This window comes from Pteronotus mesoamericanus, unplaced genomic scaffold (assembly GCF_021234165.1).
Source record: "Pteronotus mesoamericanus isolate MK-2021 breed Mesoamerican mustached bat unplaced genomic scaffold, CSHL_Meso_final contig_2, whole genome shotgun sequence".
NCBI classification, from domain to species: Eukaryota; Metazoa; Chordata; class Mammalia; order Chiroptera; family Mormoopidae; genus Pteronotus; species Pteronotus mesoamericanus.
The window spans coordinates 27,448,368-27,464,708 of record NW_026555084.1 but is presented as its reverse complement, the minus strand read 5'-3'; the positions used below and the strand labels follow the sequence as shown (position 1 = coordinate 27,464,708).

Sequence of the window (16,341 nt, the reverse complement as noted above, 5' to 3'; positions counted from 1 at the left end):
TGTGAGGCTCTTGCCACGATGCCTGGTACACAGCACTCACTCCACAACAGGAAGCCACCACGTGGATGAAGGTGACAGGATCAGCACTAACCAGACCAAGCGCTGCTACAGGGCCCCAGCTGCCTTGTGGGGACAAGTCCAAGCTCCTTTTTCTCTGTTTTTGCTCTCTATCGCTCCAAGCCATGCATAGCCTCCCAGGCCCAGACGAAGTCGGCCTCGTCCAAGAAGCCAGCCTGACCACTCCAATCCCGCTGATCTCACCGTATTGGCGCTCCTTCTGCCCATGGTTCCTATGAACTAATCCGGCAACAAACTTGGCTCTAATGATTTCTCAGCTTCTCCAGCAGCCAGTGCCTCCTCCAGTGGCCTCCTCTGCCCCTCCCTTCTACCAGCCTGAGCTCAGGTTAGGTGCCCAGGCCTCCAGGCTGATTTCAGTGTGGCTGATGTCTGAGACTCAGGCTGCCTCTCCCTCCCTTACCCCTCCTCACACATCTATTCTCCCTACTCACCTGCCCCCCCTGGTTCCGCCCAGCAGGGCAAGGGGTTGGGAGCCATGACCCCCTAAGGGCAGTGGTTCCCAGACTTCGGAATTTCAGAGCCCTGTAAAATGTCCAGAGAAGCTTGGGGGTGGGAGAGTGATGGAGTTGTCAAGTTTTTCTTTTGCCAAATAAGAACACTAAAAAAAAAAAAAAAATTAGTTCTCACCATCATTTCAGTAAAGAAAGGCTGTTTCCACACCAATAAAGCAGAAAGGTCATAATCTCTGGTTAAAGGCTAATATTTTAAGATGAAAAGAATTAGCCCTCTTGAGAAAAACAAACTCCCTGTTGCCCTGACTTCTCTCCTTTCTCCGTGGACTGGAGAAAACTTCAGCTCCCTGCGTTCACTCGGGCCTCATGGGTCTGGGGAACTTTGTCCTGGAAGAGGCTCCTGCTAAACTGGGATCACTCAGAAAACGCAGGACGACCCCCAAAGCCTCTGGGTCAGGCAGGCCTGTATTCCCGCGCAGCAATAGCAGAGGAGGCTCATCCCAATCAATGCCAGACCTTACGACTTCAGGGGCTGAGGTGGGGGGAGGCCATGGGCCCCTCCTCCTGCGCTCTCCCCTGGGACTGGGCTGCGTCTGGCTAGAGCCCCTCCCCCACTCTAGAGAGGATGAGGTGAGACTGAGCAACAAGCTCACACCAGGAAAGTTGACCGGGTGGGGGGGTGGGGGAGGGGACTTAATGGGCAAGGTCTTCCCCACATCTCCATCGCCACACAGAGCACTAGTGCCCACCCCCCCATCCCCACCCCTCCCCCGGGCCCCCGGAAGGGAGGAGAAGAGGGCACTCCAGCCCTGAGGTGGGGGTGGGGAGCGGACCGAGGCGCCCCGCTGGGCGGGCGCAGATAGGATCTGAACACGGAGAAGGACGGCCAGGTCCCTTTGATCCGCAGCCAGCCAGGCTGGGCCCAGACCCGGAGGGGCGGTGCGGCTCTCTTCCGGCCCGACTTTGCACCGCAGCCAGGGGTCCTGTGAGAGTCTGAGTCGGGGAAGCGGCCAAGACACCCTCCCTTCCCCAGCACCTTCTGCCCCAGTAGCTCTCGGGAGAGGCGGGAACGCCTACACAGAATCCAGCGCAGGAACCTGCTGCGGGCTGCGGTTCACTGCACCGGGATCCGAAGGGGCCTAGACGTAGTGGCTGAGCTGAGGCCAAGTGTGCTGTAGAAGCCCGCGTGGACTTGACCCCGGGTGCCTTGTAGATGGGATGGAAACTGGCGGTTCCTGCGCTCCTCCCGATCTGTTATAGACTCTGCAGACTAGGTCTTGCGAGGGCCCGCTTGTGCCAGACTCGGAGTCAATGGGCTCCACGGGAATACGACTTCCCGAGTTAAATTGCTTCGCATGACCCAACCCTCATAGGAATCCCGCGGCCCACGTGGCTGACCAAAGCCTGGCACCACTGGGCCGCAGGCTCTAGGTGCGGAAATGAGTTGGGACAGTTGTGGGAGACAAAGGGTGTGACTGGAAGATCCCTATGGTGGGGAGATCGGGCCCTGCCTCCAAGTTCTCGCGGCTGTGTTCGTGCCTCGAAGCCTCCACACGGCTGAGAGGTCGTCACAACCGTGATGTATGAGCCCCACATGCAGCAGGCGCTCAATGTGTGTGGCGGGTATATGCTTATGTTTGCGCTATGAGTGGGCGACCTGACTGGCGTAGGTTTGGAGAATGGGGCTTTGAGGAAGCCTAGTCCTGCCGGCCCGGGACTGGCCTCTGAGCAGCCCCAAGCTCTAGGAAATCCCCAAATTCAAGCCCAGAAAGTCCTGGGCCGGGGGCACAGACGCAGTTCACACCTTAGCTCTTGCTCCAGGACACCCTAAGAGCCTAGGGGACATCTAGGCGCGGGGCGGGAATCCCTAGGTGAGGAAGCTGGGTCGGAGTTTCCTTTAAAGTCCCCGCATTTTAGAAGATTGGTGATGCTTTTCAGGGTCGTCCAACGCCTAATTCTGTTTACAACTGGGAGAGCGAGCCCTTTAAGGCTATACCCACTGGGCGCGTCCCCGCCGCTCCGGTGAGAGGAGGGGCGGGGCGGGGCGACTTGGCTCCGCCCCCGTGCCGCCCCGCCCCCGGCGCCCCCGCCCCGCCCCCCGCACTCAGCCGGCGGCGCCTTTGATGTTCGGACCCGCCAGCTCCCGTAGCCTCTGAGCCCGGCGCCCGCGCCCAGCGCCCAGCGCCCGCAGCCCGCCCAGGCGGAGTCAGCCCGCGCTCCGCCCGCCGCGCTCCGGGCTCGGAGGTCCGGACTCCGGGCTCGCCGCCTCCCGGGCCGGCTTCGCACCCCTCACTCCTGCGCCCCGCGTCCCAGCGGCGGAGCGCACCATGCCGCAGCTGGACTCGGGCGGGGGCGGCGCAGGCGGCGGCGACGACCTCGGCGCGCCCGACGAGCTGCTGGCCTTCCAAGACGAGGGCGAGGAACAGGACGATAAGAGCCGCGACAGCGCCGCGGGCCCCGAGCGCGACCTGGCCGAGCTCAAATCGTCGCTAGTCAATGAGTCCGAGGGCGCGGCGGGCGGCGCGGGGATCCCGGGGGCCGGCACCGGGGCCCGCGGCGAGGCTGAGGTCGGGGCCGAGGTGAGCGCCGGCCCGTGCCCAGCTCCTTTCCGGGGGCCGCGGCCATCGGAGCCCCCATCCCTGAGATCCCCGCCTGTCCCTGGCCCCGAGTCCCCAGCTTTCCCTGCGCCCCTTACGGCCCCTCTGAATCTCCCCGCAGGCTCTCGGGCGGGAACACACTTCGCAGAGACTTTTCCCTGACAAACTTCCAGAATCTCTGGAGGACGGTGAGTTTCTGCACTGCCCGGCTCCTCTCCACCCGCTAAGGCCCAGTCCTCCATGGGAGGGAAGGAGCCAAGGGGGTGCCTCCCCCCAACTGCAGCTCCAGGAGGCGGTAAAACCGAGGGGGTGGGAGGAGTGGGGGCGGGTTTCCCGGGCGCCTCCGGGCTCGAGTCACTTCCGGTGCCCTGACCTTTATAGGAGTAAACAGACCCCCGCCATCTCCGCCTCCCCTCCTGCCCAGGTGACTGACTAATCCCCTGTCTTGGGGAGAAAGCGCTGGCGAAGGTTCCTTGGCCAGCTGGCGGGGTGGGGGTCGAGTTAGGGGTCGCCAAGAGGAGGCTTGGACTCGGTGCTTCGTCAAAACTTGGCACTTGCGGGTACCCCCATCCCGTTCTTTCTCAAGTCACGAACTTGAAGGGGACCCTTTGGCAAGTCTTATTTTTCTCTAGAGAGTAGACAGCCTTCAGCCCGAGCCGTCCGGGCTGGCGAGTCTGACCCAGCTGTGGTTTTTCCAGGCCTGAAGGCCCCGGAGTGCGCCAGCGGCATGTACAAAGACACCGTCTACTCCGCCTTCAATCTGCTCATGCATTACCCACCCCCCTCCGGAGCAGGGCAGCACCCCCAGCCGCAACCCCCACTGGTAAGTGTCCCAACAGCCCAGCCGGGCGCCTCCTTGACCAGGTATGTGAGGCAGGGGCAAGAAGTAACCTTTACTTCCAACGGAATAGATACATGAGAACTCGGTTCTGGTCTCTTTTCCCCCGTTCCTGCCCAGTAGGATCTGAACCAGAGGAGAACCATGCTGAAGGAAGGAGGGACGGCCCTGGGCACCCCACTTCCCGCTAGCTTTTGGCGATGTCTCCCTAGCTTTCTCACAGCAGGTGCAGGAGCTCACCTGGTGCTAGGTGATGCTGGGGTGGAGCCTACCCGGAGAACTTTTGAGCTGAGACCCACCCCCTGGCTCCCAGGGGTGGGGTGCCTAGCGTGGTCTCAGCTGTGTGACCTTGGTAGTTAGCCTTCTCCCTGAAGCCTGGAACCCCGAGCCTTGGTGCTTGGAGGAACCAGTAGGAAAGCTTCTTGGCTTCAGGTCTCCTGGTAGTGGATGTTCTACTCGCTCTGTCTTTGTTGGCATGAGTGCACCCTTGCCAGAGAAAGGCTCTGAACGCCGTGTGTGGGCAGTGGGTTTTTACGAAGCTGACGTCTCAAACGCACCACGGAGGGTTTGCCGAGGTGTTCAGTAGTGTCGGTGAGGGGCCTGTTTGATGAATTTGCAAATTCAGTCTGTTCAAGTATCCAGTGCTTTGAAAAGGTTTCAGGATGGTTACACACTATGCTTTTCTGCCCATTGGAGCAGATGACCTCAAGTGTGAAGAGCCTGTGCTGAGTGCTTTGGAGCACTTAGGCTGTACTTTAAAAAAAAGAAATTCAGATTACTGTTTCAGTCATCCTCAGCTAGCCCACGCTGGGGTGAGGTTAGAGCTCCTAGAGTACATGAAAGGTTTGGGGGGACCCTGGTGGAAGGGTGTTGGGTGCAACTGTAGGCCCAGTGTAGGTGGGGATGGCGAGGCAGAGGCTCCCATGGCTAGTGGTGGGGTCACCCCGGGGGAAGAGGGTGACTGCCTGGCCGATTCTGATCCAGAATGAGGAGGGTTGGTCCCGGGAGCTGTTTCATGCCGACAGGAGTAGGAGGTGAGAAGATGGGCTGAGGCTTCTCTCCAGAAACTTGGGCTGGAAAACCTTGTAGACTGCTGACTCAGGAAATGAGCTCCTTGCCCTTTGGTCCCCATTTTCTCACCTGTAGAAGGAGCCTGTTGGATGAATGTTCTGTCGGTCTGAACTTTCTGTGCCGGGGAGGGGGGTGGCTCTGTCTGGAGGTTTGCTTCCTTTCAAGTCTGGGGTAGGCGCCTGCCCACCAGCCCTGCCACCTGATGCAGCAGCTCTCCTGAGAGGCCGCCCCCCCCACAGGAGCAGATGCTTAACAAAGGTGCTTTCTGGACCCCCCAGTAGGAGCAGGCCCTTTGATATTGGGCCAAGGTGACATAGCCCAGCACTGCCAAACCACTGGCGGGTGCATTGCCTGCTTGCTTGCTTCCTTGGTCTGGAGCGATTGTGGTAACGAGGACTAGACTGAAGGCCTAGGCCGAGAGCGGGCCTCGCGGGGCGGGCTCCCCTCCTGCTGCTTCTGACTCCACAGCAGGGCAAGGAAAAGCAGTGTTTCTGAGCTCCTTTCATGGCCTGGGCAAGTGGTGGGAGAGGGCCTGGAGAGGGAGGATCTCCTCTGCAGGGGCGTGGCGATGAGACCATTTGGTGTCCTTTCGTTCACTGTGGTGAAAGAGTAGGTGGACACAGGACCAACCGCAGCACTAAGGCTGGGAAGGAGAGCACGGTGCAGAGGGCCAAGCACAGCACCCGGGCCCGGGCCATTTCTTTTCTTCAATGTAAGGGCCTTTCTCAAGGCACAGCAGATGTGTCTGTCCCTGTCACAGCCTCTCCTATCAGGGCAAGTCCCCTGGTTCTCCTCCCCACTCAGCGGTGGCCTCCCACTGCCAGGCCTCTGGGAACACAGGAGGGGGTTAGGCTCTGGCACTGACTTTCCATGCCCCTGCTCCAGCTGTTCCAGGGGGTAGGGACAAGGACAGAGGCAAGGGCCTAAGTAGGGGTGACACTGGGTGAGGAAGATATATGTGAAGGTAGTGGAGCTTCTTTTAAGAAAACTTGATAGTAATAAACAAATAGCAAGTAAGACTAGTTGCTTGCATTACTTGAGTTATAGAGACACTTAAAATATGGTCAGGTTTTAAAAAGCAAAATTAATCGACCCTGTGTTTTGGGAGCACATCTATCACTGTGACTCAAGGTTCATGTGTCCGGAATCAGAAAAAGACTCTTGAAGTGGGTCAGGAGCCCCTTGCAGGGGCCCTGAGGAAAAACTGCCTTTGGAGGTTTTCTTCCAAGCGGAGCTTCCCTGCGCACGTCCGAACTGCGCAGGGGCCACGTCCCCCCCCCCCCCCGCTGCCCCGGGCCCCGCCCGGCCGTCCCTGCGGGAATCCGAGTGGTCAGCAGTCGTGCGGAGGAGCTCAAGACCAGTCCCTCGAGTTTCTAACCGTGGGGAAGCTCATGCCAGGGACCTCCTGCGCTTGCGTGGGTGGAGCATCCATGTGGTGGCCACACTGGGTACCTTGAAAAAGGCAGGCTCGAGTCTCGCCAGGAGCAACAGGCTAAGCGACCGCCTCAAGAGCAACTGCGATGGGGCAAAGAGGAATTTTTTTTCCAAAGTTTTGTTTCTTTTTGGTATTTGGCTTCTTGTAAGCTCTGTCAGGGGAAGGGGAGTTAGGTCAAAGTTTATTTCACGGCTGATGTTTGTCTGGCACCCCATGTGGGCTTGTGCGCAGTTACTGGCCTAGAGCAGTAGCCGCTCCTTTTTTTGGTTTTGTTTTCCCTGCTTTGAGACCTGGAGTAGGGGTAGAGGGAGGGAGTTGGTCCTGGGCCGGGCTTGGGGGGGCTTCTGGGATGAGTAAGGCATCACTCTTTAGGGAAGCTCAGGCTCTTGAATGTGGGGGGGCTGATGGACTGACGCAAATTCTCATCTCAGAAAGAACATGGGGCCACGTTGCTCTTGTGGCCCCTTCCATTGGCTCCACCCAGAACCTGTGGCCTGAAAGGTTGCAGAGGCTTTTATCATTTATTTGTAACTTTTTTTTTTATTATATTTTTTTATCCTCACCTGAGGATAGGTTTCTGTTCATTTTTAGAGAGGGAGGAAGTTGAGTGGGGAGAGAGAACCATCGGTATGAGAGAGAGAAACGTCAGTTGGTTGCCTCCTATACAGGCTCAGACCAGAGATGGAACGCACAACCTAGATAGGTGCCCTGGCTGGGAACTGAACCCGCAACCTTTTGGTTATGGAATGATGCTCTAACCAACTGAGCCACCTGGCCAGGGCGAGCCTTTCGCCATTTAGGTGAAATGTCCAAATTAGACAAACCCATAGAGACAGACGGTGAATGCGTGGCCGTCGGGGCCGGGAGGAGAGGGTTGTGGGGAGGGACTCTCGTGGGGTTTCCTTTTGTGGTGAAGTGCACGTCCTGGAATTAGTGCAGACAGTTGCAAAACCCTGTGAATAAAAGCCGCTGAATTGTACACATTAGAATGAAGAATATTATGGTACGTGAATTACATCTCAATACGGGGGAAAAATGAGGTGTGTGGCCCCTGCAGGGACTTGGAGCTCTTTGTGTCAGCTCCACAGCCTTGCTGACGCCTGGCGTGCCCCGAGCCAGGGGGTCCGGCATCAGCTCCAGGTGGAGGAGCCCAGTTGAGGCGCTGGGCCCCCCCAGGGGCTCTGGGCCAGCGGTTCACATTCCCGGACGCCAAGGTCTGAGGCTCAGGTGAGGGCCGTGCAGACAGGCCCTGGGGGAGCAGGAGGTGAGGGTGTGAGCGAAACACGAGCAGAGGAAGGAAGTGCTGCTAACACATGGCCAGCCTATCCCGGGGAGCTCTGCAGAGAGGCGCCCACCCAGCCCTCCGCACCCTCAGAGCACGGGGCCTTGTTAGGGAGGGTTCCTGATGGTCGATGAGCAGCGCTGGTCGCAGCAAAACCTGTTGGAAGGGAGGCTGGCACCAGGCTGGGCACCTAGATGGGCCTGAACCAGCGTCTGCTGCTGGGAGGGCCTGGCCGAGGACTCCCTCCTGGCCGGAGGGATGCGGTCACAAAGGCCCAGCTGGGGCACCCCGGGCAGAGCTGGCTCAGGAGGAGGGGCTACTGAGCAGCTTCCCCAAAAGCCACAGGAGGGGACGGGACTGGCAGGCACCAGGCTCCCCTGCAGACACACCAGCTTTCCAATTCTCCATCCAGTTGCCACCCTCAAGCCCAAGCATTGCTGTCCTGCATGTAGCGGTGGCAGCACAGCCTCCCCCCGGGGCCCTCTGCCCCGCCCCCACCCTAACGCCTACTCTAACCTCCACTCCAGGCTCCATGTGGTAGCCAGAGGGGTCCTTTAAAAATATAAACCAAATGCTGTCTCTCACCTGATTAAACCCTGCAGTGGCTTCCCGTTGCTCCTGGAGTGGAGTCCGAACCACTCACCACAGCCCGAGTGCCTTGGGGGGCTGGCACCTGCTGACCGCCCCCTCGTCGGCATCATACTCTTCCCCCGCAAAAAGCAGCTACCTTGTACCGTGGTATGTTTAACAACCAACAAGACTCCTTCGTGCCTCAGGACCTCTGTGCTTGTCCCTTCAGCTTGGAATTCTTTCCCTGCTCTTAACACAGCTGCCACCTTCTCATTCCTCATCCAGGGCTTCATTCAAAGGTCCCCTCCTCAAAGAGGCCCCCCTGCCCGTCCAGCTGGTGCCCTCTGCCGTGGCCTGGCCTTGGCTGCCTTGCCCGCCCTCGCAGCGCCTCAGGCCCAGGCGGTAGGCCCTGCTCTGTGATACACTTGCCGCGCTCCCCCCAAAGATGGCCCCTGTGCCAGGGGTGTCCCGCCTTAGTGCCACCTGTACAGAAGCAGTGGCGAGCCCTCCTCCCAGCGCTGGAACGAGGGCAGGAGGCAGAAGCGCCCAGGAGGTGCCCCGGAAAGTGCTGGCATGGCCTGGGCCAGGGCTGACGGGGTCCTCCTGTGGCTGACGCTTCCTCCTCTGCTGTCCCGGCCCCTCGGGGCAGTTGTGGCTCAGTGGCAGGCCCGCATGGACTCCCTCCTCCCTGGGAGGCTGTCCCTGGGCCCTGGGGGCCGGCCCTAGCGGGTGGACATCAGGTCACAGGCCCCTCACGGCCCTGCCCTCCCCGGGGGTCCTTGGAAGTGCTGCTCAGTTTCCCCTGAGAGTCCTCTCCCACCACCCTGAAGATTTATCTGACAGAGATCCCCCCCCCTTTCCCAGCCAGATACAAGCCCGTACACAGGATGATAGGGGCTTAAGCTATTTTGCAATGAAAAATAAGAGGGGAAAGCCCCACATGGTCCTTAGCTTCCAAACCCTCCTCAGACCTTCCTTCACGGGCACCCCTGCCGCAGCCCCCGTGCCTTGCCCTGCTGCGTCCCTTGGTGGGGGAGCGCGCGTGCCGGCCCCCAGACAGCGCCTGTGTACAGTGTCTGTTTATCTCTCATGTTGACTCCATCACTCACGTGGCTTCCAGGCTGCTTCCAGGCTGCCTTCTTTACCAGCGAGAAGCTTGCTCTGCACAAATCACTCCTTCATTGCCATTCGCCTGTTTCCCTGGAGCACAGTGTTCCAGGAGAGTTACGGGATCAGGAGGGAGGAAGAAGCCCGCACTTGCTTCCCTGTAGCCCCAGTTCACTTTGGGGTCCTCGTGGGGCCTGAGCACACGCAGCTAACGTGGACTTTTCTCTTTTGTCACTCGTTTGGTAGGTTTGGAGTGGGCAGTGGGATTTAGACATTTTTTGACTTGCATTCTTTCCTGTGGTATTGGCTGTGGTATTTGGAAAATCTGCACCCCCCACCCCCACCCCGTTCAGCTGCTCCCAAGGTCGGGCTTTACTTTCAGGGTGCCCCTGGCTTCAGGGCTGCAGTGTTAGGGCCGCCCTCCCGCTCAGCGAGGTGGAAGGGCTGCTTGGCCGAGAGCCCTGGGTTGGTTGCCAGGACCCAGCTGTTTTCCTGCAGCCCTACTGTGGTAGCGCCAAGCCAGTCCACAGCCAGCAAACGGGGACATTCATAGCAGCTCTGCCTTCCTCCCCAGGTGCCCAGAGACTCAGGTGAGTGGGCTTGAAGGCAGGTCTTGGTGGTCCCCTCCCAGAAGCTGCAGGCAGCCTGTGCCCTCTGGGTCTCCTGAGACCCCACCCCCCAGCCCTGCAGGCAGGGAGCTTCAGCTGAGCTGTTAGAGCGAGTTCTGGGGCGCTGGCTTCCAATCCTAGAGCCACCAAGGTGAGGCCGGGGCGGGGCGGGCACAGAGCCGCGTGGAGGGGCAAGGGCAGCTTCCTTAGGCAGCTGCGGTCTCGAAGACACAGTCACACTCCCTCGTACCCTGTGACTGGCTGCTTCCTGCCGCTGTGTACAAACAAGGCTCCGCTGGAGGAAACAGGTGTTTTTATCAGGTCACAGGGCCCCCCGCCCCCAGCGGCACAGGGCTAGGGTCCTTGGGCAACAGCCCTTCTTCTGCAGGTGGGGACAGTGGGCCAGGGAAGGGAAGGGACTGTCCAAGGCCCCTTAGGAAAGTGGAAGGGGAAGGCCCTGAGTCTGGAAGACCCACCCACAAACACATCTGCCACTTCTTGGCTGAGTGGCCCTGGTAAGTTCCTCGTTAGCCCCTCTGGATCTCAGTTTCCTCGTCTAAAATCGAGGGTAATGAGGGTTCCGCCTCTGGATTGCTGTGGGATGGATTGAGAGTGTGAGGTTCCTAGCACATAGTAGGTGCTTCATGAGAGGAAGAGGAAGCCTCTGTGGGAGGGCTTGCTAGCACTGTGTCAGGGGCCTGGAGCCCAGGCTGGACTGGAGCGCGCGGCGCTGGCCCTCAGCTCTGCGCCCCTGGGGCAGCATGAGGAGGGCCGTTGTTCCGCCTTCTTGGCCCCGGGCTTTTGGCTGGCCCCTTGCATAGCGCCTGCTGGGTCTGAATCTAGGGTCCCGACCCCTGCTGGCCTTCGCTGAGCCCCCCGCCCCGCCCCCGCCCCACTTGTGTACTTGGCCTTGGCTTAGCACTGAGAGGGCCGCTGCCTCTGCCCCCCGCCCTCAGCTCTGCCCGAGCTGGGCAAAAGGCGTGGAGTAGGGACAGGGGCTCGTGGGCGCAGCCAGGGAGGGTTCCAGCGGGCCAGGAGCCTGCACGGTGGCGTGGGAGACAGCTCCAGGTGGGGGGAGACAGCTTGGGCAGAGGAGTGGGGCAGAAAGCCGCATGTTCTCCCTCGTTGGAAGGGCGACCCGAAGCCCAGGTCTGAGGGCCATGAGGCGAGGCCGGAGGAGGAGGGCCGACACGGACGGCCTAGAGTGCGGCCTCGGTGCCCCGGCAGTGCCCGCCCCAGAGCCCCGGAGCGCTGCGGGGGCGGAGTGCCCGCCAGCAGGGGGCTTGCGTTACGTGGGGTGGGCGAGGCAGGCAGAGCCCGCAGCTGGCACAGGGTGGGCGCGGGGGTGACTGTAGCGTGGGGAGCACCTGGGGTGGGGCGGGGCTTCGGGGGGGCCTGAGCCTGCTGGCACGTGCGAGGCGAGAGGACCTCAGAAGTGGAAGTTTCCACTTCGTGTCGTTAGGGCTGGTTCTCGGTTTCTCAAGGGTCATGAGTCCAGGGTTTTGACCCCCTGCTTGCTTAGGGGAACTGAGCCCCAGAGGTCAGGCCCCACCCGTGGGTGATTCAGCCAGTGTCTCCAGCCGGACTCCGAGGTCTCAGGAGTCTGGGCAGGGTTGGGGGAGGGGTCTCTAAGAACCCCGGACAAGGCTGGCTTCTTCCTTCAGGCAGTTTGCTGCCTCAGCGCACAGACCTGTGATGCTTGGGGTTGGGACCTGGGTGCCGCCTTCCTCCCTTCAAAGGCGTGGCCAACATCAGCCTTTGCCTGCAGGAAATGTCAGCAGCCTGGTGGGTTTGTCCTGGTCAGAGGATTTGGCCCCTTCTGGTCCTGCTGGACCGTGGGGCTCCCCTTGGAATGTCCCCCCGTGGGTGAAGAGACTGTCCCTTGCCAGACAGGGGCCCTGGCCTGGGGCGGGGCCGAGATGGGCGTGAGTGTGGCCCTCTGGGGAGGCTGCCTGGGAAGCCTGTCCCAGCCCCGGAGACTGGCCGCCTGGGCTGTGTCAGCAGACAAGGCTGTGAAGCCCAGAGGGGGACGGGCGGCACTACCCGCACGCCAGGCCGACGGCCACACCCACAGCTCCTGGAGATCAGAGCCTATGGACGCGCTGCTGCAAAAGACCCCCGCCGCCCTCACCTCTCCCCTCAAAACAACTCCTGTGTCCGAGGACAGGAGAGCTGTCTGGGCCGCCGTGTCTGCAGGCCTGGATGGGCAGGCCGCGGCCGCAGGGACCAGTGGGCTTTGGGGTCTGCACAGCTAGGGCTGCACGCGGGGTGGGCGCACCCAGGGGCGGCAGTTGCTCCCTCCAAGAAAGCCCTGTTTGTCCCTGAGCCAGGGGCCCGTGATGGGTAAGGAAGCCGGGGGACCTCGAGCAAATCTGTTAACCTCTCCCTCCTCTGAAATGGGGGTGGGGGCCCGGCCCTGGGGGCTCCTGAGGTGCAGAGAAGTGCTGGCTGGCGGGGCCGCTGCTCGGGTGGGCCTCAGTTGGGGCTGGCGGGCACTGCAAGGGCTGCCCCAGGGCCTGCCTCCCCATCGGATGGGCAGGATCGTGGCGAGGGCGGGCAGGTGACGGCAGCCCGGCTCAGGGCATCCTAACCAGCTCTGGCCTGGCTCTGGGGGCGGCAGGCCCGGCCTCCCGGCCTGCGGGCCGTCATCTGAAACGCATTACCGATGCTTTGTAAACTCCACATCGCTTGGCCACATGAAAGCCTGGGATCTAAAAATAGCCGCTCCCAGAAGACGCCCCGCATTGGTGAGGCTCCGCTGACCTCTGCACGAACACCCACTGCCGGGCCGCCTCCCTTGCCTGCCAGGGAGCCCCAACCGGCAGGACCACACCCGCCCATGCTCCCACCGTGGGCAGCTGCTGCCCGGGGCCACTTTATCTGGGCACAGATCTCACCCAGCTTGTCAAAGCTTCAGGCCCGAGGCCTCACCCAGGGCAGAATGTCTGGAGGAGCCAAGAGGAAGCCGTTGAGGGTGTGTTGGTGGCCCTTAGAACCCTTCCCCTGCACCACACATGTCTGTGTGGGGGGAGCTCATGGGGAAGCCATCGGAACCCACCTAGAGACGAGGGCAGGGTGCTTCGGAGGGGAGCACAGAAACGGGGCCCTGGCCACCGCCAGGCGGCGGGCGGGGCCCGCCCAGCATCCCAGCGTGTCGAGGCAGAGCCTGCTCCCGCGGGAGGGGCGGGCGGCCGTGGGTCTCCAGGCCGCGAGGCTTGACTCTTTGCCCTGCTTGCTGTGGGTTCCCTTTCCCTATGGTCTCCACGACCAACTGCAAACCGCTCTTTTCCCTAAAAATAAACATGCTTATGGGATTGGGGGAAGCTTTGTAGCTATCAAAGGAAATAATAGGGTGTTTAAGAAAATTACATTGCGTTTTAAATAACCAGCATGAAAGTCATTAAGTTTGAAGTTTCATTCAAATCAGATGGCTCTGTGGCCGGCCCAGCGGCCAGGCAGGCAGAGGTGGGTGGGCCCTCCAGAACGCCGAGGGGCAGCCTGGGGAGGGCTTTGCCGCAGCGGCAGTGAGGTCTCCGGTGGGTGCAGCCGGGGGTCCAGGCGGCGTGGCCACTGAGTGTGTGCCAGCTGTGGCCACCACCCCAGAGCTCGCTGGCAGGCTTTGAATCAGCCTGCAGCCCGGGAGCCACCCAGCTGTGGTGGGCAACCCCATGGGTGGGGCTGGGGGTGACCACAGTCCACAGGGTGTGGGGACAGACGAAGCTGGGATTGCTTAGGCCACAAGGGTTGATGGCCATGTTGAGTTGGAGGTGTCAGGGATGATGGTCCGGATCAAAAAGGGCCAGAGAGGACGACCTACAGGGCCTGGGCCACATCTCTCCCCTTCACTGGTGGAATCTGTGTGCCTGGCACCAGGCATGGGGCACGGTAGGTGCTCATTAAACAGGTATTGAAAGAATAATAGTAACAATAACGCCAGGTCTGTGCCAGGAGCTTTTAATCCCAATATCAAGATCTTTACAAGCAGCCAAGAGAATAGATAGTATTAATGCTCTCATTTTTGCAGATGGGGAAACTGAGGCTCAGAGAGGTTAAGAACGCACTAGTACCTGGTAGAGGCGGGACTCGAACTCGGGTCTGTTTTAGCTCAGAGCCCATGCTCTCGCTGCCCTGCCCCTTTGCTCTTGAATGAGTGGGGGTGGGGCATTGCAGGCCGGGAAGCCGAGGGTGTCCGCTGCTCCTGTTGGGTGTATGAGCTGGATCCAGCTGGACTCCTCTGGTCCCAAGGAAGGATTTGGCCTTCACAGCCCCTGCTGCATGTGACCTCATAGCTCTGGGCCTGGGTCAGGGCTGGACCCTTCCCTCCCCGGATGCCTGGCAAGGTCAGGGCTCCCGGGGCCAAAGGGGCTGTGTTCCTTGTTTGGAAGCAGGAGCCCAGGCATCTCATAATAAACACTCCCCACAAAAGTGTTTCTAGATGCCACTGAAGATTGAATGAGGTTCGACGCATGACGCAAGGACAGGTCCTGGCTCTGGCTGAGTTGGAGCTCGCTGGTGGACCTCCCTGGCCCAGGTGCCCTCCTCTGCGTGGTCCAGGGTTGGGCTAGAGGGTTTCCCAGACCTGAGTCACTGGGAATTGTTGGACTGAGGACGCTGAGGGTGCCACTTGAGTGTACCCCCCACCCGCAATGGGAAAGCTGTGTGGGAACCAGAGCCACTGCCAGCCCTGCTGGGGCATTTAGAGAGCAGCCTCTTCCTCCACTGCTGCCTGGCTCTGCCTCCCGCCCCCGGCTCCGCTCGCTGAAGGCCTGTCAGGAGCTCAGCAGTGGCCCGAGAGCATCAGGCCACAGTCCACGGGAAACAGGGCCAGCGGCCCCCGCCTGCGTGAAGGATGGCTTTCCTGAAAAGCCACAGTCCAGGGACATGCTTGCCTTCGTCGTCATTAGCTCAGTCCTGACAGCAGCCCCATGAGGTATGGACCCGGTACCTGAGGCCTGGGGGGCTTGTACCTTGTAAGTGCTAGAAGAGGGGTTTGAACCAGGCACCTACCCCTGTATTCGCTGCCCTTGACCACCGTGTTTCCATGCCTCTTGGACAACACCCTTCTCCACTGATTTAGAAAAAGTGGATTTTATAGATAGAGCTGGGTCCCCTTGGTACCCCGTCTCATCCTTCTCCACCTCTCACCCCCAGGAATTTGGCATTTCCCCCTCTTCCGTGTATTTTGATACTGCTCTGCGCAGGTGTGTGTCTGCAAGCTGTCTGGTGTGGCTCGGGGTCCTACCTCCACCTTGTGAGGGAGGCCCACTGCGGGAGGGCCCCCGTGACGGCTGGCAGCCCCGCCCTCCTCCCCCACTGCCACTGGGCGCGGGGCCTGAGCCTCCCGCAGGACCTCTCGGCGCCTTGTTTTCTTTCCTTTGGCTAAACTGCTAGACTGAATCCAGGCAGAGCCCATGGGCCTTACTTGGCAGTAGCTGCAAGGGGTTAGACCTGAGGAACCTCCTGATGGTGGCCCCCAGGCAGAGCCGTCCTCCCGGGGCTGGTACAGGCCAGGCAGCGCGACACCCTCGTGGAATGAACCCGGGGCTGGGGGTGCGATCTCCTCCCTCCCTCCCAGCCCCAGGCCGTTGTTGACCACCGGCCTCCACATGTCTGGACCCAGCTGTCACTCCCTTCCCTCTGGGCAAGGCCTGTAGAGCTCCGCCCCAGCTGCCTGTGGCTGTCCCCCCACTCCTCGCGTGTAGGAGGGGAGCCTCTCGTTTCCTTTAGTTGTTTATGACAGAACCAAAATCATCTCTAGGACAGGGTGAAGGCCCCATCACACAAGGCTCGGAGGGGGTCGGCCATGCTGCCAGTCACTGCTCCAAGACAGGCTCTTGGCAAGGTGGTGCTGGCCAGATTGGCGGTCCCAGCTCCCTGGTGGGTTTGGAGACACGGCGTCGGGGAGGGAATCTGGGAGCCACTGGCTCCGTGGTCCCCAGGCTGGCACACCACCAGCCAGCCTGGGAGGTCTGTGGCTGGGCGATAAAGGTGTTTGGCCAGGCACCCCAAAGGGCTGGATTCAAGTCCAGACCTGTCCCTGCTGGCTGAGACCTCGGGCAAGTTGTTTAACCTCTCCCGACTTCCCTTTCCTCTTCTGCAAAGTGGGGGAGACTGTCGGGCTTCTGGGGGCGGGGGGCGGGACTCTGCAGGGTGGTAGGCACACAGTAGGCCTGCAGTGGTGGCGCTGCCATCTCTAAATCTGCACCTCTGCTGGTCTCCTCCTGCCTTCTCTGCAGAGCCTTATGACTTTGCTCCCAGGGGAACAGAACCCCTGGACTTCTCGATTGTCTCCTCCCCCAGAGC

At 60.8% G+C, this 16,341-nt stretch overlaps 1 protein-coding gene across 2 annotated transcripts in view; it reads left to right on the top strand.

Annotated features, from left to right (window-relative positions):
- Positions 1-2,857: 2,857 nt before the first annotated feature.
- Positions 2,858-16,341, top strand: part of TCF7 (transcription factor 7) — a 31,259-nt gene continuing 17,775 nt past the window's right edge. For both annotated transcript variants that reach the window (XM_054568465.1, XM_054568466.1), the window contains exons 1-3: positions 2,858-3,109; positions 3,249-3,315; positions 3,826-3,950. In XM_054568465.1, the coding sequence (XP_054424440.1) occupies positions 2,858-3,109; positions 3,249-3,315; positions 3,826-3,950 (444 nt within the window). The remainder of the gene's footprint in view (positions 3,110-3,248; positions 3,316-3,825; positions 3,951-16,341) is intronic.